At 44.6% G+C, this 21,665-nt stretch overlaps 1 protein-coding gene across 1 annotated transcript; it reads left to right on the top strand.

The window, feature by feature from the left end:
* Positions 1-2,056: 2,056 nt before the first annotated feature.
* derl1 (derlin 1) lies at positions 2,057-21,372 on the top strand. The gene is made up of 8 exons (XM_078216882.1): positions 2,057-2,361; positions 6,318-6,417; positions 10,036-10,100; positions 10,930-10,956; positions 14,293-14,388; positions 15,468-15,520; positions 17,782-17,892; positions 18,016-21,372. The coding sequence occupies exons 1-8, from the start codon at positions 2,203-2,205 to the stop codon at positions 18,158-18,160; spliced, it is 756 nt and encodes a 251-aa protein (XP_078073008.1). The 5' UTR covers positions 2,057-2,202; the 3' UTR covers positions 18,161-21,372.
* Positions 21,373-21,665: the final 293 nt, after the last annotated feature.

Consider the following 21,665-nt stretch of genomic DNA (forward strand, 5'->3'; position numbering starts at 1 on the left):
TTCAAATCTTATGACGAAAGTTTGAACAGGTTGGGCCTTTATTCATTGGAGTTAAAAAGCATGAGGGATGATCTTGTCTAAACATGTTAGATTCTGCGGGGTCTTGATAGACTGGATAATGGGAAGTTGTTCCTCCTTGTGGGGGTAGACTAGAACTAGAGGGCACTGTTTAAAATGAAAAGATCTCCCTTTTAAGCTGGAGATGAGGAGGACTGTTTTTTCTCAGTCACTAGTCTGTGGAGCCAATGGAGGCTGTGCCATTGAATTTGTTCAGGCTATGTCAGAAAGATTCTTGATAGACAAGGGATTCAAGTTTTATGGGAGCCAGACAGGAAAGTGGAATTGAGACCACAACCAGAGCAGCCATGATCTTATCGAATGGCAGACTCATGGGGCTGAATGGCCTACTCCTGCTCCTAAGTCCTAAGTCCATATGTACAATTTACATTTTGCTGCTCTCATGTGATCATTCAAATTAAGGTTTAAAGTTGCACAAGAAGTTTCCAAATTCTTGTATATAGTCTGTATGTATATGAACTATATTGGTCATATAGTTCAATGTCAGATACTAAGGATATATTGGCCTTGGAGGGAGTGCAGAGAAGGTTCACCAGGTTGATACCAGAGATGAGGGGTGTTGATTATGAGGAGAGACTGAGCAGATTGGGTTTGTACTCGTTGGAATTTAGAAGGCTGAGGGGGGATCTTATAGAGACCTATAAGATAATGAAGGGGCTGGATAGGGTAGAGGTGGAGAGATTCTTTCCACTTAAAAAGGAAACTAGAACTAGAGGGCACAGCCTCAAAATAAAGGGGGGTCAGTTTAGGACAGAGTTGAGGAGGAACTTCTTCTCTCAGAGGGTGGTGAATCTCTGGAATTCTCTGCCCACTGAAGTGGTGGAGGTTACCTCGTTGAACATGTTTAAATCACGGATAGATGGATTCCTGATCGGTAAGGGAATTAGGGGTTATAGGGATCAGACGGGTAAGTGGAACTGATCCACTTCAGATCAGCCATGATCTTATTGAATGGCGGGGCAGGCTCGAGGGGCTAGATGGCCTACTCCTGCTCCTATTTCTTATGTTCCTCTCTCAACTCAGTCAGGGCAGGTGCACCAGAGGAGGACAGAAGAAGCGGTTTAAGGATGTGCCAAAAGCTCACGTGAAGAAATACAACATTGACATCAACTCCTGGGAGACCATTGCCCTGGACCCAACCAGGTGGCGGCAGAGTCAGTGGGGGAGGATCCCAGCGCTTTGAGACAGCAGAGTGGAGAGGAAAAATGAGAGGCAAAAGGAGCACGCCACGACCTGAACTGATATCACATGACCAGACCTTAGAACTAGAGACTACATATCCCAAATCGGGGGCATCAGCTATCTTCAGACTCATGAAAAACAATCACCCTCGCTGGCGATTGCTCATGAGTCGACCAATATAATTGATATAATGAGTGTGCAACATAATTAGTTAAAATACACACACACATATATATAATATATAAAACATATTGTAGAAACTTTATACATATCACATATTGTAGAAGCTTTATATATCTAACATATACTGTAGAAACTTTATATATATCTTATTGTAGAAGCTTTATATATCTAACATATACTGTAGAAACTTTATATATATCTTATTGTAGAAGCTTTATATATATATAACATATACTGTAGAAACTTTATGCATATATAACTTATTGTAGAAGCTTTATATATATAACATATACTGTAGAAACTTTATACATATATAACTTATTGTAGAGGCTTTATATATATAACATATACTGTAGAAACTTTATACATATATAACTTATTGTAGAGGCTTTATATATATAAATATATTGTAAAAAGTTTATGTATATAACATATATTTTCGAAACTTTATATGTAACATATTATAGAAACTTGACAAAAGGGAGGGATGCTGTTGTGGGCTAGCATGGGCCAGTTGGGTTAAATGGCCTGCTTCAATGTAACAATGCAGATCAGCTGATTGCTCAGTGACCCGGAAGCAGTGTGAGGTGGCGGCCCATGGTGCAGCCACGTCACCGGAAGTAGGTGCCGGTTTCCCCGGCGGCCCCCGGGGCAGTTGGCGGATAGTGTGGAGCTTGGGGCTGTGCGCGCTGAAGGAGAGGGTTTGATCCGGCCGGTCTCCGCCTCCGTCCCATCCCCTTCCCCCCACCCGGCTTCAGGATGGCGGAAAGCGGCCTGGGGGAATGGTACCGCAACATCCCCGTGGTGACCAGGTACTGGTTCACGGGCAGTGTGATCTTCCCTGTCCTGGAGAGACTCAACATAGTGAGCGCCAGGAACCTGGTGCTGTGGGCCGAGCCTTTCTTCAACAACTTCCAGGTAGGCCCCACAGCCCCCTCCCTCCCTCCCTCCCTCAGCCCGTCTCCACCTGCCTGCCTCAGGCCAGAGATTCTCCAACCTCCTGAGGGTGGAAGGGGTCCCTCCTCCAACTGGATTAATATCCCCAGATAAATTAGAAAACTCTTCTTGTGTCAGTGTTGCATGTCAAGTGTTTAATGATGCTTCTTGCGGGTATTTACTTACAGGGATCAGGGATTTTGCCAGCTTTTTCACCAGAGCCCTGTCCTGGTGTGATGTTTGACAGGTTGAGTCACTGATTTTACCCTGTGAGCTCCATCAGACTCTGCAGATTGTGTTGGACTTGTGAGCCATCTCAAGAACCAGAGTGGGAGCAAGCCATCCTCAATCCTGAGGAGCTATACTTATCCAGAAGATTTCCCCTCTTCCCGAACAAGGCTGAGCTCACCTGGGCACCCACCTTGGTGACTCTGGGCTTCCCTAGTGATGCTGCTGCCTTTCTGAATGTTCCTTGCTGTGTGCCCTCCCCTCCTCCTCAACCAACCAGCTTGTGGTGCTTTGCACCCTTCTCCCACCTCTCTTGTTTGGTGGACATCTCCCCTGGAAAGTCCCCAGTTTGTGGACAGTGGCTTAGGCTTGAAGGGTCCATGTTAGACCTGAACCCTCTGACTCAGCAAGTTTGACCACCCCCATTTTGAAGACAGAAAATAGCAGGAGCAAGCCATTTGGCCCTTCGAGTCTGCTCTGCCACTAATTTTGATCATGACTGATCATCAAATTCAATATCATGATCTCCTCCATATTCCTTGATCCCTTTAGCCCCAAGAGCTATATCTAATTTCTTGAAATCACACGTTTTGGCCTCAGCTACTTTCTGTGATAGTGACTTGTACAAATTCACTACTCTTTGGGTGAAGAAATTTCTCACGTCAGTCCGAAAAGGTTTACCCCTTTTCCTCAAACACAAGCTAAGTTATTTGTCACTTCTGGTTTAACTTCTCTCCTTTGGAAAAATTGCAATGTTATTTGACAAGGAGTGGGACATGCACCTTTCAGTTTAAGGTGCAGTTTGTGTGAAGTAGAATAAAGAACATATTCTTTTCCTGATCTCAATCAAGACAGTTTAAAATGTTTTATTAAAGATGTTGGTGTATATATCAGCTACATTGAATATTGCATCATTTTTCATCCACCAATCAATGTGTAAACATATTTGCATTTTTATGAATATATTTAAATGTAAAGAAGTCCCAGCTGTTGGAATTTGCATATTGGTTGAAAGACGACACTTTGGGACTGATTTATCATTTGCTATTATATGTCTAGCTCTCTTTCAGCACTTGGATAGATTAGTGCATAGTGTGCTGGTAGCTCCTAAAGCAGTGAGGTTGATGATTTTGAAGTCATCGGAGTTTATACTCGGTCTAAATATAGGATGTGTCGAACCAAAGGGATTCTTAATGAAGTGGTTTTAAGAATGAGGAGAAAAAAGATTTGCACAATTTATGCTCAAGTTCTAGCCATTTGTTGCACTAATCTTGCTTTGTTTGAAGCACCTTTTAATAAAACAATCACAATTACCCTGTCGTCTTTAAATTGGGCAGTATTGTCTGGCAGTGCCAGGTCTGTATTATAGAATCCGCACAGTGCAGAATGAGGCCATTCAACCCATTGAGCCTGCACCAGCAACAATCACGCCCAGGCCCTATCCCACCTATTTACCCTGCTAACCCTCCTGACACTAAGGGAGAATTTAACATGGCCAATCCACCTAACCACATCTTTGGAGTGTGGGAGGAAATCAGAGCACCCAGTGGTTAGCACTGCTGCTTCACAGCTCCAGGGACCCGGGTTCGATTCCCGGCTTGGGTCACTGTCTGTGTGGAGTTTGCACATTCTCCTCGTGTCTGCGTGGGTTTCCTCCGGGTGCTCCGGTTTCCTCCCACAGTCCAAAGATGTGCGGGTTAGGTTGATTGGCTGTGCTAAAATTGCCCCTTAGTGTCCTGAGATGTGTAGGTTAGAGGGATTAGTGGGTAAATATGTAGGGATATGGGGGTAGGGCCTGGGTGGGATTGTGGTCGGTGCAGACTCGATGGGCCAAATGGCCTCTTTCTGCACTGTAGGGTTTCTATGATTCTATTCTATGAAACCCACGGAGAACGTGCAAGCTCCACACAGTGACCCAAGCTGGGAATTGAGCCCGGCCCCCTGGTGCCGTGAGGCAGCAATGCTAACCACTGTGCCACCATGCCACCCATTTTGGGTAGTTTTTATTATGGAGCTGACAGGTCAGAATACCAGTTTTGAAACTCCCGGTAATGCACACTCTTCGCTGCATCAGGGATCAGACTGCCTCCATTTGTTACTTTCAAGAATTTAGTGCAAAAAAAATTGGGTGGGATAATTGCACTGCTGTGTAACGGAGCCCAGATTATAACCTAGTCAACTAGAACTGCCCTAATTGTCCCTGCAAGTTGCTTCCCTTACTGCTTCAGGATATTGTGTGGTTGAAGTGAGGGCATCTCCCTTAATCACAGCATGAGTCACCCAGCGGGGTTGCACTAATTCAGCAGTGGATGTCTTCATTGCAGCACTGTTCATGGTTCACAATCCGTACCAGCAGATCCTCCTGCATAGAAACAAAGTAACTGGAAGGACGAGTAGGCTATTCAGCCCTGCCAACCTGCTCCGCCATTCGTTTTCATCATGGCTGATCAAATTCAATATCCTCCTGGTTCCCCCTCCCCCATAACCCTTGATCCCTTTAGCCCCAAGAGCTGTATCTAAGTTTTTGAAATCACACAATGTTTTGCTCTCAACGACTTTGTGGGAGTGAATTCCACACATTCGCCACCCTCTGGGTGAAGAAATTTCTCCCCACCTCAGTTCTAAACTATGATCCTCAAACTATGACCCCTGGTTCTGGACTCCCCCACCATTGGGAACATTCTTTTTGAATCTACTCTTTCTACTCACCCTGTTAGAATTTTATAAGTTCATATACAGGAAACTGATCTCTGTATGAGCTCACCCGATGAATACTGGGCATCTTCAAGGCGGATGCACCTGTACTTTAGCAGTATTATTACATGTTTGCCTAGAATTGACTGGCATAAGGTCATTCACCGCATTCTTCATTGATTAAACTCTTTACCTCGCCCCTCAGTATTTTATAGAATTCCTTCTCAAGTTAATAATGTATTAAGGCCATCAGCAGTTCAGGAAAGAAGTTTTTGAAATGTCCTATTAATTAAGTTGTTTTTTATGCTTGCAACTATTCAGTCCTTTTTTAAAAAAAAATTCTGTAGCACCTGTCATGACCTCAGGACGTCCTAAAGAACTTTCCAGCGAATGATGTACTGTTTGCAGTGCACTCACTGTTGTAATGTAGGAAATGCATACCAATTTGAGCACAGAAAGATCCCACAATTTTAGATGTAAAAGTTCTTGTGGCACTGTGATGTTTTCGCCAGTGACCTGACCAATATTCATCCCGTATTACATTGCTTTCTGCAGGAGTTTGATGTATAAATCAGCTGCCACATCTCCTGCATTGAAACAGTGACTATGCTTCAGAAATGATTAGTTGGCTGTAAGGTACTTTGGGACACCCTGGGATTGTGATAGGCTCTGTGTAAATGCAAGCCATCTCTTTTTGAAAAGGATTGACAAGGAGCTTGTAGAAGAGCGAAGTAAAGATGACAAAGAAAGCCACACAAGTCTGACAAGCCATCATCAGTAACAACAGGAGTTTTGCATCAATATGGATTTCTGGCTGCTCTTTAACAGTTTAACAGTATTTGAGCATTTTGTATGTTCGAATTCCTTTGCATTTATTGAAAATGGGACAGGTAGATTGTGATTGCAGATGGTGTACTAGAAACATCATTTCTGCTGCAAGCAGCTTGCATATTTTCTTTGTCACTGATGGTATCTAATACTAATGAACAACTAACCTTTGTCTTTTATGTATACAGATATGGAGGCCACTAACTGCAAGTTTGTTTTACCCAATGGGATTCCATTACTTGATCCAGCTGTACTTCCTATATTCATATTCCAGCAGCTTGGAAAGGGGTAGGTTTCTATTTTTGCGCCTGCACAGGATGCAGTGAGCACACTGTCTTTAGAAATATTTATGTGGCAAAATTCTGTAAAAGAAAATACTACTCAAGGTGTTTGTCTAGACTAAAAGTGTATTCCTTTTTTAAAATAGCTGATATTTTAAAAATCATCTTGGGGCAGTTAAATATTTTGCTCACTAGCTTTCGTTATCATAAAGGGACTTCATTGTCATAGAACTTCCATTTAGAATCATCGAATCCGTGTAGTGCAGAAGGAGGCCATTCAGCCCATCGAGTCCGCACCAACCACAATCCCACCCAGGCCCTATTCCCGTAACCCCACATATTTACCCTGCTAACCCCCCTGACACTAAGGGGCAATTTAGCATGGCCAATCAACCTAACCCGCACATCTTTGGACTGTGGGAGGAAACTGGAGCACCCGGAGGAAACCCACGCAGACATGGGGAGAATGTGCAAACTCCACACAGACAGTGACCCAAGCCGGGAATCGAACCCGGGTCCCTGGTGCTGTGAGGCAGCAGTGCTAACCACTGTGCCACCGTGCCGCCCACTATTTCTGAAGCAATTTTTGTTCCATAAGCCTGGCAATGGGCTGCGCAATACACGTGACAAGGCATCATCGTGTTTGATCATCTGTTTATCTCCCCTTTCAAAACTCTGAGACTCATTTGCCACATTTCCACATTCAATAAACCAGGACGTGAATTGGGATTAGGTTTTTGCTGAAGATTGAAAATCACCGACCTTCCTGCCAAAGCTTTTTGTTTGAAACTATTGTCAGATAATAGATGAAATCTTCTTCAGCTGGCAAAGTAGGAATGGAATGGGATTTGTTTTAGCATTGGAGTTGTTAATGGAGCACTAAACTGTGAGCAGTGGGTGCCTGACCTGGGGGCTGAAACTGGATTGGATCCATGTCTCTGGTTTGATTTTGTGAAATCAGCTACTTTTATATTATGCCGTAACCTAATGGACCAGGAAGTGGAGAAATGCATGGCCCTTCCTCATCCCAATTTTCCTCTGTTATAAATCTGAGATTAATGGACTTTTTTAATGAGAGTATGAAAGGTGGGTAAATGGATTTAAGATGCAGGTTTTTTTTATTTGTGGGATCTGGGCGTCGCTGGCTGGCCAGCATTTATTGCCCATCCCAAGTTACCCAAGGGCAATTGCGAGTCAACCACATTGCTGTGGATCTGGAGTCACAGGTAGGTAAGGACGGCAAATTTCCTTCCGTATAGGGGACATTAGTGAACCAAATGGGTTTTTCCGACAATCGGCAATGGTTTCATGGTCATCAGTAGATATTTAATTCTGGATTTTTTTTTATTGCATTCAAATTCCACCATCTGCCGTGGCGGGATTCGAACCCGGGTCCCCAGAACATTAGCTGAGTTTCTGGGTTAATAGTCTAGCGATTATAACACTAGACCATTGCCTCCCCTGGGTGCTGATTAGCCATTGGATGGTGAGTGGAACAGGCTGGATGGCCACCTTCTGTTCCCATGCTCAGAAATGTTTGTGGTAGATTTCCACTCCTGTTGGCAAATCACTTATTGTTTAAACTTCGTGTTAACCAACATTGCAGTTGGGTGGAGCTGTCGGGAGTTGTAACGGGGATTGCAATATCAGTGCAGCGATCGGTGGGGCCTGGACTTTGAGAATGAGTTTATCCAAATTTCTCTTAAGATTTCCCATAACCTTTAATGAGTGCTGCAACAATCCGGGAGGAAACAAATAACTCCTGTAGCTGTGCCAAGACGCTGTGCTTGGTGTTTGTGGGCATGCACAGATGGCTTTAGATCTTGCATTGGCAGGAGGAAGTTGCTCAGATTGGGTGCAAGGAATGCACTGGTATGGACGGAAAGCCACAAATTCATTCATTCAGTTCTGGCAAGGCTATAATGACAGGAAATGGCGTTTGCTTGCTCATTCTACTTTTACAGAATTTCACTCCATTTATATAAATGTGTATCTCTCTATCTCTTATTTCTCAACTCTCCCCTTCATCACAGATAGGTTCACAGAAATCAAGCTTTTTCTTTTTTTTTACATTATTAAGGAATATATTAAAGATATGTATTTTTATTAATGAATTTGGATTACTTACCTGACTAGCAGAGAAATTTGTCAATGCCTTCGCAGTTTTAATTATTACTAAATGAAAATATTGAGGGACTGTCTCGTAGCCCTTTCCAATCCTTTGTTTAAACCCCCCCCCCAATTCTCAGCAATGGGCAAGCTGCCCTCTGCTACCTGGTAAGAAGTCTCACAACATCAGGTTAAAGTCCAACAGGTTTATTTGGTAGCAAATACCATAAGCTTTCGGAGCGCTGCTCCTTCGTCAGATGGAGTGGAAATTTCCACATTTCCACTCCATCTGACGAAGGAGCGACACTCCGAAAGCTTATGGTATTTGCTACCAAATAAACCTGTTGGACTTTAACCTGGTGTTGTGAGACTTCTTACCGTGTTCACCCCAGTCCAACGCCGGCATCTCCACATCTCTGCTACCTGTACAGATAATATCAACAGACCTGTTTATTGAATGTGGGGCCAGATTACAGGAAGGAGCTAATTGCTCTGGAGAGAGTGCAGGGGAGGTTTACATGAGTGTTACCAGGGCTGGAAAAGTGTAGCTATGAGGAGCGATTGGATAGGTTGGGGTTATTTTCCTTGGAACAAAGAAGGCTGAGGGGTGACGTGATAGAGGGGTACAAAATTGAGAGGAAGAGGTAGTGGACACAATAATATTGTTTCCCTTGGTGGAGAATTCTAGAACCAGGGACATAGATTCAAGATAAATTTCAGTAAGTGTAGAGGGGATATGAGGAAGAACTTTTTAACGTAAAGGGTGTGGGTGTTTGGAATTCGCTGCCTGAGTTGGTGGTGGAGGCAGAGACCCTAAACTCTTTTAGGAAGTACCTGGATCTGCACCTTAAGTGTTGTAAGCAACAGGGTTATGGGCTGGGTGCAGGAAGGTGGGGTTAGAAAGGGCACCTGGGTGTCCTTGGGCTGGCATGGACAAGATGGGCTAAATGGCCTCCTCCTGTGCTGTAACTTTTCTATGGCTCTAAGTCTCAGCTTGAATCCTCACATTGTATCTGTTTGTAAGCTTTAAAACTTAACTAGGTTCTGGGTGATGATCAGGAAGAGGAACCCTGACTATCCTGCCAAGTTTCTTTGCCAGGGTAACTCGCACTGTTGCGATGCTTCTGCTAACATCTGGGTGACATCAACCAATTCAGCCAGAGAGTGGAGTTGAACCGTGGACAATCCTGATCAGAGTGACAGTCTGATGCTGGCAGCCATGTTAACCTTTTGTGCCAGTGGTGCGGAGAATCACACTTTGATATCACCTTGGGGCAGTTTATCCGCTAATCTCATTAGTGAATTATTCTTTAAACCAAGTTTTAATTCTGTCATTAGTGATGGTGGTATTTCTTCCTCAATAACTACATCAGAGAGAAAGCTTTCACTCGGTATCCAGCAGTGACGGGTGGTATAAAATGTCCTACAATCTGAAATACTGGTGTATTTTACTGTCATTCGTGAAGTACCTGAAGGAACAGTTTGTATTATAATTCTTTGTTTTTTTTTAATATAGGGTTCTTTGATGGGCGAACAGCAGATTACATTTTCATGTTGTTTTTCAACTGGATTTGCACAGTGGTATCCTTTTTCTTGGCAGATGTTAAAGAAATTACATTTCTATTGTGTTTACGTGATCTTAGAATCATAGAATCCCTACAGTATAGAAGGAGGCCATTTGGCCCATCGCGTCTATACCGCCCACAATCCCACCCAGGCCCTATCCCCATAACCCCATGTATTTACCCTAGCTAGTCTAGCTGACACTAAGGGGCAATTTAGCATGGCCAATCCACCTAACCCGCACATCTTTGGACTGTGGGAGGAAATCAGAGCACCCGGAGGAAACCCACGCAGACACGGGGAGAACCTGCAAACTCCACACAGACAGTGACCCAAGCCGGGAATCGAACCCTGGTGCTGTGAGGCAGCAGTGCTAACCACTGTACCACCGTGCCGCCCTTGAGACATTCCAAAGTGGTTAACAGCCAATGAAGTAATTTCTGAAGTGGAGTCATTGTTGTATGGAACACAGCAACCAATTTACACTCAGCAAGCTCCCACACACACAGCATTGCGATAGTGACTATTGTGATTATTGATGTTCGTTGAGGGATAATTATTGGTGAGGACATTAGGGGGAAACAACCCTGCTCTTTGAAACAGAGTCAGGTATTTTTCTGTGAGGGTTGGAGGTGCTTTGGTTTAATACCTCATCCAAACGATCACATCTCCAGAGGGTGTAGCACTCCCTCTGCACTGGAGTGGCTGCCTGCTTTCTTGTGTTGAAGTCCCTGGAGTGGGACTTGAACTCTCAACCTCCTGACATGTATACTTTAAGATACACCCACTAAATAACTTAATAGGAATGAATGTGCCATTCGTGTTTTCCTGAGCAGCATTGCAACAGATAGTTGGATTTACCATGGGAATGCTTGTAAGTATTTCGGCAACAGGTGGCTACACTTCACGGGAAAGTAGTTGGTGTTTGGTTTTAAGACGATGGGAAAATTGCCATTTTAGCCTGTCCATTGCCACAGTTGATGTTTCATTGGGCAAGCAGAGGGAGATTGATAAATCTCACTTTAATAAAAAAGAAATCTCCGAATGATCTACCTCAACTCACCTTTGTGCTGCTGATCAAATTAAATACAAGACCAACAAACTAAACACCAGTTGGCTTGTGTTGCTGTAAAGGAAAAGTTTAATTTTGTTTAGCGTTAGATGTCTGATACTCTATGATTTTTTTTTTACTTTGGCTCCCATTGTGATTCTTTCCTGTATTTTACCATTGTGGCTGCAGCTGCTGTTAACAAACCTGATATAAATACGAGTTGTTTCCTCTGCTCCTGCTCCCTGTCCTGTCAAACACCCAGGGGCATTTTGTAAAGTGCAGTGTACTTGTAGTTAATGTCTCCACTTGATGAGATAGGAGTAAGTGGTTACAGAAACCCTTGCCTTTAAATAATCAGAGTTTTGGGATTTGGTTTATACTGTAGTACCATAAATAGAGTTTAAAAAATATTCCGACTGTACAGTTTAATTTTTAGACTGAGAATGTGTGGCAACTTGGCCACAAAATGGTAGTTGAACGTGTTGTGATATTCAATCTTCACTGATTAAAATATTGAGGTACAGTACAGCACAGACTCCAGAATGGAGACGGCTGGTTACATGGCTAGTAACAGGGATCCCTCATGGTAAGACTAGCTCTGCGAAAGCCCATGCTACCGATTACGTCACTCGCGCATACTCGGACCCACTAAAGACAGTATATACATTCAAACAGCAAGATGCTTGCCATAACTCTCTAACCTGAAGTATTCAGTACATCATTTTTATTCCCCCATCTCCCTATAAAGTGCTCATGAACTCGAGGTAACACTCGGAGCTTTAATACCTGGGAGCATAATGATTGTGTGAGCATATCGGCTAGAATATGCTCTGTCCCAGGGTCGCAATAGTCAAACCATAACTGCCTTATACCTCATGTGTCAGTATCAAGGAATGATGGTCAGAGCCACAAAAAGGGAAAAAAGATCTCTCTGCAATTTGAGAATTCTTAATGGGAAAATTGAAGGATGTTTAATCGTTAGATGGGGGGATAATTGTTGAAGTTATGTTCATTGTGTTCATAGAAATCATAGAATCCCTACAGTGCAGAAGGAGGCCATTTGGTCCATCAAGTCTGCAGCGACAGCAATCGCACTCAGGCCCTATCCCAATATATTTACCCTATCACTCCCCTCTAACCTAAGCAGCCCAAGGAAACCCACACAGACACGGGGAGAACATGCAGACTCAGCACAGACAGTGACCCCCAAGCTGGGAATCGAACCCGGATCCCTGGTGCTGTGAGGCAGCAGTGCTAGCCATTGTGCCACCGTGCTGCCCATGTTGTTAAGCATAAACCAGCAAAGGGTTATTGATTAGCTTGACCGCATATAAAAAGGGACTGCCTGACCAAGCTGGACATAAACAGGTTGAGGCAGTGGGAAGTTGAGGGGATCGATTTTGAGGCCTTTCCTGACCATTGGGCAGTTAGTGGCTGGAGTACATTCTCAACTCTGGGAATGTTATTTTAATGTTTCCTTTATAGCTTTTCTTTTAGTTGCAGTATCCCTTGAAGGGGTTGTTAGTTTTTGTTTACTTTTGTAGTGTACACCTCCCCTTTTAGAGGTTGTTCACTTGTTTAGCAAATGAGTGTAAAATGGGGTTGCTGGAATGTGGTGAGTTAGTTGGTACGCAGGAGGTAGACTTTTTAAAATGATTCATTCTGTAAAGACATGAATATCCAGACAAGGATTTACACCCAGCTTCACACTTCACCATTTGGTTTGGGATCCGTTTATCCAGAATGGGGGTGGCAGCTTCCAGAGAGTCATTCCTTTTCTCTGGCTCATTCCTACCTAACCCTTCAGCTGTTGCTGACCAAACACTTCTGCAGCTATCGCAGCTATTGAATGTTTTAGTCTGCTGTAACATAGAGAAGGGCACGTAGCAAAATGCCACGGACAGCAATGAGAGAAATGACTGAATAATATGCTTTTAATGATTTGAATTTGGTGAGTAATGGTAACAAACTAGAACATAGAACAGTACAGCACAGAACAGGCCCTTCGGCCCACGATGTTGTGCCGAGCTTTATCTGAAACCAAGATCAAGCTATCCCACTCCCTATCATCCTGGTGTGCTCCATGTGCCTATCCAATAACTGCTTAAATGTTCCTAAAGTGTCTGACTCCACTATCACTGCAGGCAGTCCATTCCACTAGGCCTTGGTTTTAGCATCTAGCCCAAAAGACAGACACCTCTGATGGTGCAGGGCTCCCTCAGTACTATACTGGGAGCGACAGCCTGGATTATGTGTCCAGGCCTCTGGATTGGGGCTCCAACTCCTGACTCCTTATCCCAGGCAAGAGTGCTGCCTCTAAACCCAGACTGATTCCGAGTGAGTGATTAATGTTTCCCATCGTCAGTGAAAGTGTCTAGTCTCCATTCTCCGTCTTTCCATTGAGATTGTACAAGCTGTGACCTCAGTGTGAGATATTGAGGTGAAACGCTGCGCTGTGCATACAAATTGGCAAAACACACTCCACGCAGTCTAGCTTGTGGGTAAGAATGTGTTCCGTGTAGGATATAAAACCACAAGTGAGAAATCAGAGTGATTGATTCACATCCTTTGAACTCCATTACCTGTCGTAGCACATCCCAAATGAAGTAAAACACACACTTTTGCTGGATGTTGACACTTGGTGCTGCAGTGCTGGGGTATACCTGCTGCAGTGAGGTTACACAGTGACTCAAACCACATCAGTGTAGACCCTGGGGGTTTGAGGGAATCATAGAATCTCTACAGTGCAGAAGGAGGCCATTTGGCCCATCGAGTCTGCACCGACAACAATCCCACCCAGGTCCACTCCTATTCCCGTAACCCCACATATTTACCCTCTTGATCCCCCTGACACTAAGGGGCAATTTATCATGACCAATCAACCTAACCTGCACATCTTTGGACTGTGGTAGGAAACTGGAGCACCCGGTGGAAACTCACGCAGACACAGGGAGAACGTGCAGACTCCGCACAGACACCCAAGGCTGGAATTGAGTCCAGGTCCTTGGTGCTGTGAGGCAACAATGCTAACCACTGTGCCGCCGTGTCGCTCTCTCAATCACAAACCAAAAAAGCTAGTAGCTAGGCACACAAGGCTGTTGCCTCTTCTACCAAGGCAGATAACAGATTTACAATGTGTTAAACTTTCCTTGTTGACAGATACTGTTTGTCCCCCTCGTTTTGACGGTCGTGTATGTGTGGGCGCAACTTAACAAAGACCAGATTGTAACATTCTGGTTTGGGATGACATTTAAGGTAAGGGACTCGAAGCATTATTGTTCATTAAGTGTTGGGGTAAAATCTGCAGTTTCCAGATTTGACCTGTGCCTAGTGACAGCAGCAGGCTGCTACGCTGAGTCTTTGTATTGCTTATTTTATACTCTGCAGTCATCAGCTATTGAATGTTTTAGTCTGCTTTAACGTAGAGAATGGCACGTAGCAAAATGCCACAAATGGCGATGAGAGAAATGACTGAAAAATATGCTTTTAATGATTAAATTGGTTAAGTAATGGTAACAAACTTGGACTTGGTTTTAGCACCTCACTGAAAAGACAGACACCTCTGACAGTGCAGGGCTCCCTCAGTACTACACTGGGAGCGACAGCCTGGATTATGTGTCCAAGCCTCTGGATTGGGGCTCCAACTCATGACTCCTTAATCCAGGCAAGAGTGCTGCCTCTAAACCCAGACTGACTCTGAGTGTGTGATTAATGTTTCCCATCGTCAGTGAAAGTGTCTAGTCTCCATTGTCCGTCTTTCCATTGAGATTGTACAAGCTGTGACCTCAGTGTGAGATATTGAGGTGAAACGCTGCACTGTGCATACAAATTGGCAAAACACAGTGTGAGATATTGAGGTGAGGAGTGAAATCCACTATACCTGTACCCAGTGAAACATGTGACAAGGGATCATAGAATGATAGTGCAGAAGGAGGCCATTTGGCCCATCAAAACTGTACTGACCACAATACCACCCACGCCCTATCCCTATAACCCCATGCATTTGCCCTAGCTAGTCTCCCTGACATAACACTAAATGGCAATTTTTCTTGGCCAGTCCACCTAAACCGCACATCTTTGGACTGTGGGAGGAAACTGGAGCACCCGGAGGAAACCCACGCAGACACGGGGAGAACGTGCAAACTTCGGACAGTGACCCAAGCCGGGAGTTGAACCTGGGTTCCTGGTGCTGTGAAGCAGCAGTGCTAACCACTGTGCCACCCCTATGCATGATTCCTACCTGAACCATCCAATAATCACTTTTTAAAACTATTTAATAGTAACGGTACAGTACGCAAATCTTCACTCTTGCTTTACATTTTCTTTTTTCGCAGGCTTGTTATCTACCTTGGGCTCTGCTGATATTCAACTTTATTCTGAGAAACTCGTAAGTGCAGAAAAGATTATATTCTCTCTTTCTTTATTTCTCTGGTATACATGATCAGAAATTCGAACGCAGGGTAGAAGCCAGCCTCAGACTTGTAGACCAACGCTGACCTATTGCCTGTGTTAAGCCAATAGGGTCAGTGGAAGGAGGCAGCAGACTTGATGTCGATGTTTCCAGGGTAGGAAAGGAGTAACACTCTCCGAGTTGCTGCTCTTGACTCAGAGCCTTTGTGCATATGGGCTCCAGGTGAAAAGAAACCAGCTCTCGGCTGCGATACCCTGTGAGCGCATGCACCCATTGCACAAGCCGTGTCCAGGGCTAGTTAGAGGGCAACTGCACCACCTCAATCAAATTCCATAGCAGGGTAACTGTCAAGGAAAGAAAATAGACTGGCACATTGAACATTATAAGTGTGAGGTGGTTCATTTTGGCAGGTCAAATAGGATGGCGGAATATAATATTAATGGTAGGACTCTTGGCAGAGTGGAAGATCAGAAGGATCTTGGGGTCCGAGTTCATAGGACACTCAAAGCAGCTGTGCAGGTTGAGGCTGTGGTTAAGAAGGCGGATGGTGTATTGGCCTTCATCAATCGAGGAATTGAGTTTAGGAGTCGTGAGATAATGTTGCAGCTATACAAGACCCTGGTCAGACCACACTTGGAGTACTGTGCTCAGTTCTGGTCGCCTCATTACAGGAGGGATGTGGAAGCCATAGAAAGGGTGCAGAGGAGATTTACAAGGATGTTGCCTGGGTTGGGGAGCATGCCTTATGAGGATAGGTTGAGTGAGCTCGGCCTTTTCTCCTTGGAGAGCCAAAGGATGAGGGGTGACCTGGTAGAGGTGTATAAGATGTTGAGAGGTATTGATCGAGTGGACAGTCAGAGGCTTTTTCCCAGGGCTGAAATGGTTGCCACAAGAGGACACAGGTTTAAGGTGCTGGGGAGTAGGTACAGAGGAGATGTCAGGGGTAAGTTTTTCACTCAGAGGGTGGCGGCTGTGTGGAATGGGCTGCCAGCAACGGTGGTGGAGGTGGATTCGAAAGGGTCTTTTAAGAGACTTTGAGATAAGTACATGGAACTTAGTAAGATAGAGGGTTATAGGTAAGCCTAGTATCGCTACGGTAGGGACATGTTCGGCACAACTTTGTGGGCTGAAGGGCCTGTATTGTGCTGTAGTTTTTCTATGTTTCTATGGACATGTAAATATGGAGACCCAATCAATGGATTGAGAGGCTTCTTTCTGACTGGTGTAGAGAGTTGGCATACCCACAATGTGTATTTATATAGCATCTTTAACATGGTAGTACCTTCTGAAGCTAGTAATGAGCTTTATCAAACAAAGTTTGATATACCCAGGTTTGATTCTGGCTTGGGACACTGTGGAGTCTGCATGTTCTCCCCGTGTCTGCGTGGGTTTCCTCCGGGTGCTCCAGTTTCCTCCCACGCTCCAAAGATGTGCAGGTTAGGTGGACTGGCCATGCTAAGTTGACCCTTGGTATCCAAAGTGAGATTAGAGGGATCAATGTGTGGGATTACCTGAATAGAACAGGGGGTGGGCCTGGGTAAGATGCTCTGTCAGAGTCGGTGCAGACTCGATGGACCGAATGGTCTCCTTCAGCTCCGTAGGGATTCTGTGAAAGTTTGACATGGAATCACATAGAGATCATGTTCCAAGGCTCAACCTTTTGACTTCAGGTAGGACTCTGGCCACTGAGTCCATTACCCAGATAAATGGGTACACAGAAGGTCCTGTGCACTGTAGGCATTTTAAAAAGAGATTTGAGTTTCTGGTAAGTGTGTTTTTATAGTTAGCTGGTTTCAGCACGGTGGTGGTGGGGGTTGGGGCGGGGGGGGGCGCGGGTGTCTGAGCTTGTACCACCCTGTGTGCTGACCTGCTGCCAGTGCGGCACATCCCAAAGCTTTGCACATCATCACAACTCGGGCTGGTGGATGGGCACCTCCCACTTCCACAAAGCTTCAGAGAGGCACAGCCTTGTCTGGTTCACGAACCTCTCAACATTACAACTCTGAAACTCGGGTGTCAGAGAGAGATGGATTCCTGTCCAAAGTGTGGTTTGTTCTTTATCAGTGTTGCAGTTAAATTTAATGCTTTGTTCAGGTAATGGGTTTTAAATTTCAGTGCTTTTCTCTCTCTCTCTGGTTTTCAGTCATTTTCTCGAAGCTCTGTAACCTGCACTATTTTCCTGAAAAGCTGCTGGACATTTTTGGGTTTCTGTTAATTCTTTTTTAACTCTGTGGCAGGGTAATGGATGAGCTTGTTGGTATCTTTGTTGGCCACATGTACTACGTCCTGATGTTTAAATACCCTCAAGAATACGGTGGGAGAACATTTCTTTCGACACCACAGTTTCTGTAAGTAAATATAGCTTGGCGCCGATTCATTGAATCTTTAAGCATTTTGGTTGTCATTTTTTGCAAGGGGAATATTTGATAAACTGGCCTTACCCTTTCCATCTCCTGTTTGCCCCGCTACAGGAGCCGATGGTTTCCCCCGAGGAGGGGAGGCGTGTCCGGATTTGGAATCCGACCACAGAGCAGGAGGCCGCCAGCCGAAGGTCAGGGGAACCGATGGGGGCGAGGCTATTTCTGGGGTCAAGGCCAAAGACTAGGAGACAACTGAACATTTTTTTTCTATCGAAAGAGCCCCAACAACTGCGATTGCGTCATTGACAGTACAGTGTGTGTTGACAGAGTATCGTGTGTTCTGGGATCACAGCTACACTGATTGTGGGATGCTAATAGGGACGCCATGTCTATTTAGCTGTAAAAGAAAAGACAAGAAATATTGATATGGAACTGTCCAAATGTAAATCTCCTGTAGACTAAGTACCATAAATCTGATCTTTAGAGCAGAAACTGATAAGGTTTTTGTAGAGCAAATGAGAGTTTGTAATCTGATTTTTTTTTAAGCATGGGCGGGTATTCTAGTTACTAAAGTTGAACCTCGACTGCCCACTTTAACAGGCTAATTTCCTCCTCCACCCCCCTCAGGGCATACCAGAGACCATTAGGAAAAGCAGGGTTCCCCGAATCTCTGATTCCTCCACTGTTTGAACAGGCAGGGCCTACAGTGATTGGGTCAGCAAGGGAAATCGCTTGGGGCGAACACATCCGTTCAACATTTTGTCCCAGTTTTATAATCGACTTCCCTGGATCTACAACTCCAAGGATTTGCGGGTTAGGTTGATTGGCCAAGCTGAATTGTCCCTAGTGCCATGGGGATTAGCAGGGTAAATATGTGGGGTTATGAGGATAGGGCCTGGGGTGGGATTGTGGTTGGTGCAGACTCGATGGGCCGAATGGCCTCCTTCTGCATTGTAGGGATTCTATGAGAACGGAAAGTTGGAGTTACTTTTCCAAGAGGGATTACTGCGTGCGATTTTGGGAGAGACTGGGGTGGGGGAGGGGGGGAAGATAAGGAAAGCTGTCAGCGGATCAGCTGATCCACAGAGCAATGCAACACCCTCCAGTGAAGGATCGTATTTGGAAACACAGTACTGACTCCCACCGATCACCCCTGGCACCCCCTTGGAAGTGGGATAGTCGATGTTCCGCTGTGTTGCTATGTATGATTCTTTCGCACCTTTCTGCGGTGTGCTTAATTGATTGCTTTCTGTTCTTTTTCTTTATTCAGCAAGGGTGAAAAATAGAAAGTCTGTCAGCAGATAGAGAGTTACAATTAATTTTTATTTGCTAATTTCATGGCCGTATGCAGTTATTGCCAAATTGTATTTCTACCTGCATTTGAGATCTCAAAACAATTTGGGACGATACTCCTGAATCCTGAGCAACTAACGTCATGAATAACAGCGTTTTTTCAGGGGTAGGTGAGACTGCTCAGCAAACGCTGATTATACCGACATGTATACATCCGCATTAGCAGTGAGAGTAGGCCATTTGGCCCATCGAGCTTGCTCTCCACCCCCGCCCCTGTTTTTGATTCTTTCCTGCTGCCTCTTGTCTGGGTCTCAGAATGGCATGGAGATGCCAGCGTTGGACTGGGGTGAACACAGTAAGAAGTCTCTCAACACCAGGTTAAAGTCCAACAGGTCCAACCTGTTGGACTTTAACCTGGTGTTGTGAGACTTATGGGCTCAGAATGGCACCAGGGTGAGGCTGGCAGACTGGGCCATTTGCCAGTGTCATGCTTAAACCATTCACTGCAAGATGTGGCAAGGAGAAATCCCATGAGTTTCCTGAACTCCTGCATTTGGTGCTGGCTTGTGGAAAAAAGGATTGATATTGACTTGGGGCCCTTCATGGAGAGAAGACTTTCGCCACTACCGTATCTTGGTGCCCTCTTGTCTAACTCTTTACTTTGAGTTGGAGGTTGTGTATGAAAAGGTGGCAGAGACTCAGGAATATATTTACAAAAGTTGCTGCGTCTCAACTCCCTTACAAAAGCGGTCGGGGTGGGGTGGGGGAGAGGAGACCAGAAGTGCCAAAGAGAGACACATCGCTTCAACACGGTAATGTTTCCTCCTTCGATTGTAATCGATGCTTAACAGAAATATATTGTATTGTTTTATAAAAACAGCTTTGTCGCAGGTCACATTCATCTTAAAACAAAACAAGAACACTTCTAAATTTCATATCTCTGATAAGTAGCCTCATGTATGTCTTATACCCGCTCCTCCTGTCAACTTTTTCCATTCTAAATTCCTATGTCCTTAGTTATGAGAGAAACCGGTTGCCTGTAGTTACCATTTGCTGTCAGTGGAGGCAGTGCAATGCCACATGTAGCAGGAGGACTCTGTAAAGTTTTCCGTTCTAAATGTGGAATTTCTATTGGGAGAAAGTTTTCTGGTATTTACAATGGAAATACAAGCAGTGGCATAGAGAGTGCAACGTTTTACAGTGGGGGCAGAATTACAGGTCCACTCGCTGCCCTGCTGCACCCCAGACTGCCTGCATGCTGCGGGAAAACAGCTAGTGTACTGAGCACTGAAGTAACAGCAGTAACTGCACTGTCCGGTTCTGAATAAACCATTTCCATTGTCACTGCCGGCAAATTGTACGGGGGTGAACTCTGCGACTGAATGGAGGTCACAGTTAATAGCGCAGTGCCCATTTGTTGACCTTCAATCCCTTTTTAAGAAGTGGGGGTGTGGAATTGGCGAATTAGCACACTGTTCCAGATTAAGGCAGACTGTGTTGTGTTTAATTCACCCCCAAGTCGAAAGTTAATGTGAGAGTGTCGCGACTGTCAGCTCAATTGCCCTTTCAACCCAAGGTGTCAAAGGTGTAAGCAGTTTGTCGAATCCAGGCAGGTACACGAGGAGTGAACTGAGTTGTTTTGCTCCTAGACTGTGACTATAGTCTAGACACTGGGGACAGCAATTTAACAGCACAGTCTCGCTAGATTGCCTGTAGATTACAGGCTTCCATTATTAATGAATTTGGAAGTCTGGAACCTCCCACTTCTTTGCGGTTAGTTTAAATTTGGTACCTAAGGTTTCTTTTTCAGCCTGGATTGGAATGTGTTGTGTATCACCCAGAAACCATATTTAACCTTTTCTTAAATCACAGGATGTTCCTAATGGATGAGGAATGGTTTATTTTTTTCTCTGCAACCCATGGAAGATTATTTCTTTTTGCAATGTGATAGGTTGAGATTTTTTTGTGCTAGTTAGTCTCTTCCAAGGAAGAAGGTTGAATGTATAAATAAAAGATGATTAGTGAAACCGCAATGGTTACACACCTGGTGTATACCGATCCCTTGAGCTGTTTTGTATAAAAAGGATGTACGCTTTTGTAATTAAATCTTAAACTGCTGAAATTCTAAAATCAGTAGAAGCCTTTCAGTAGTTTACCTTTTTGTTCCACGCACAATATTTATACAAGCATATGGCTCATGCTTCTGGGTAACCTTGCAGAGGAGGTGTGAAATGTAGATGCAGTCTATTGCAATCAGTGTGGCCTCCTGAAGAAGTCAAAACTAAGCTAACAAGCAGCAAAATAGAGACTTGAGGAAATGGCGAACAGCTAGAGGCTAAACTGCTATCTTGTAAATTGCTCTAACATCCTCGACCTATCGACTCCCCTGCAGGTTAATGACTGGAAGTTGGGGCAAGCAGCCCTGAGACTCCAGGTTCTATCCTTGCTTGCATTTATAGCTCACTCGT

This window comes from Mustelus asterias, chromosome 7 (assembly GCF_964213995.1).
Source record: "Mustelus asterias chromosome 7, sMusAst1.hap1.1, whole genome shotgun sequence".
NCBI classification, from domain to species: Eukaryota; Metazoa; Chordata; class Chondrichthyes; order Carcharhiniformes; family Triakidae; genus Mustelus; species Mustelus asterias.

Bases quoted from the DNA above. Each gene is read 5' to 3' on its own strand.
- derl1 (XM_078216882.1), top strand. From the start codon at position 2,203: ATGGCGGAAAGCGGCCTGGGGGAATGGTACCGCAACATCCCCGTGGTG. The intron at 10,101-10,929 runs GTATCCTTTTTC...GCATTGCAACAG, and splicing joins TCAACTGGATTTGCACAGTG to ATAGTTGGATTTACCATGGG. The intron at 10,957-14,292 runs GTAAGTATTTCG...CCTTGTTGACAG, and splicing joins GATTTACCATGGGAATGCTT to ATACTGTTTGTCCCCCTCGT.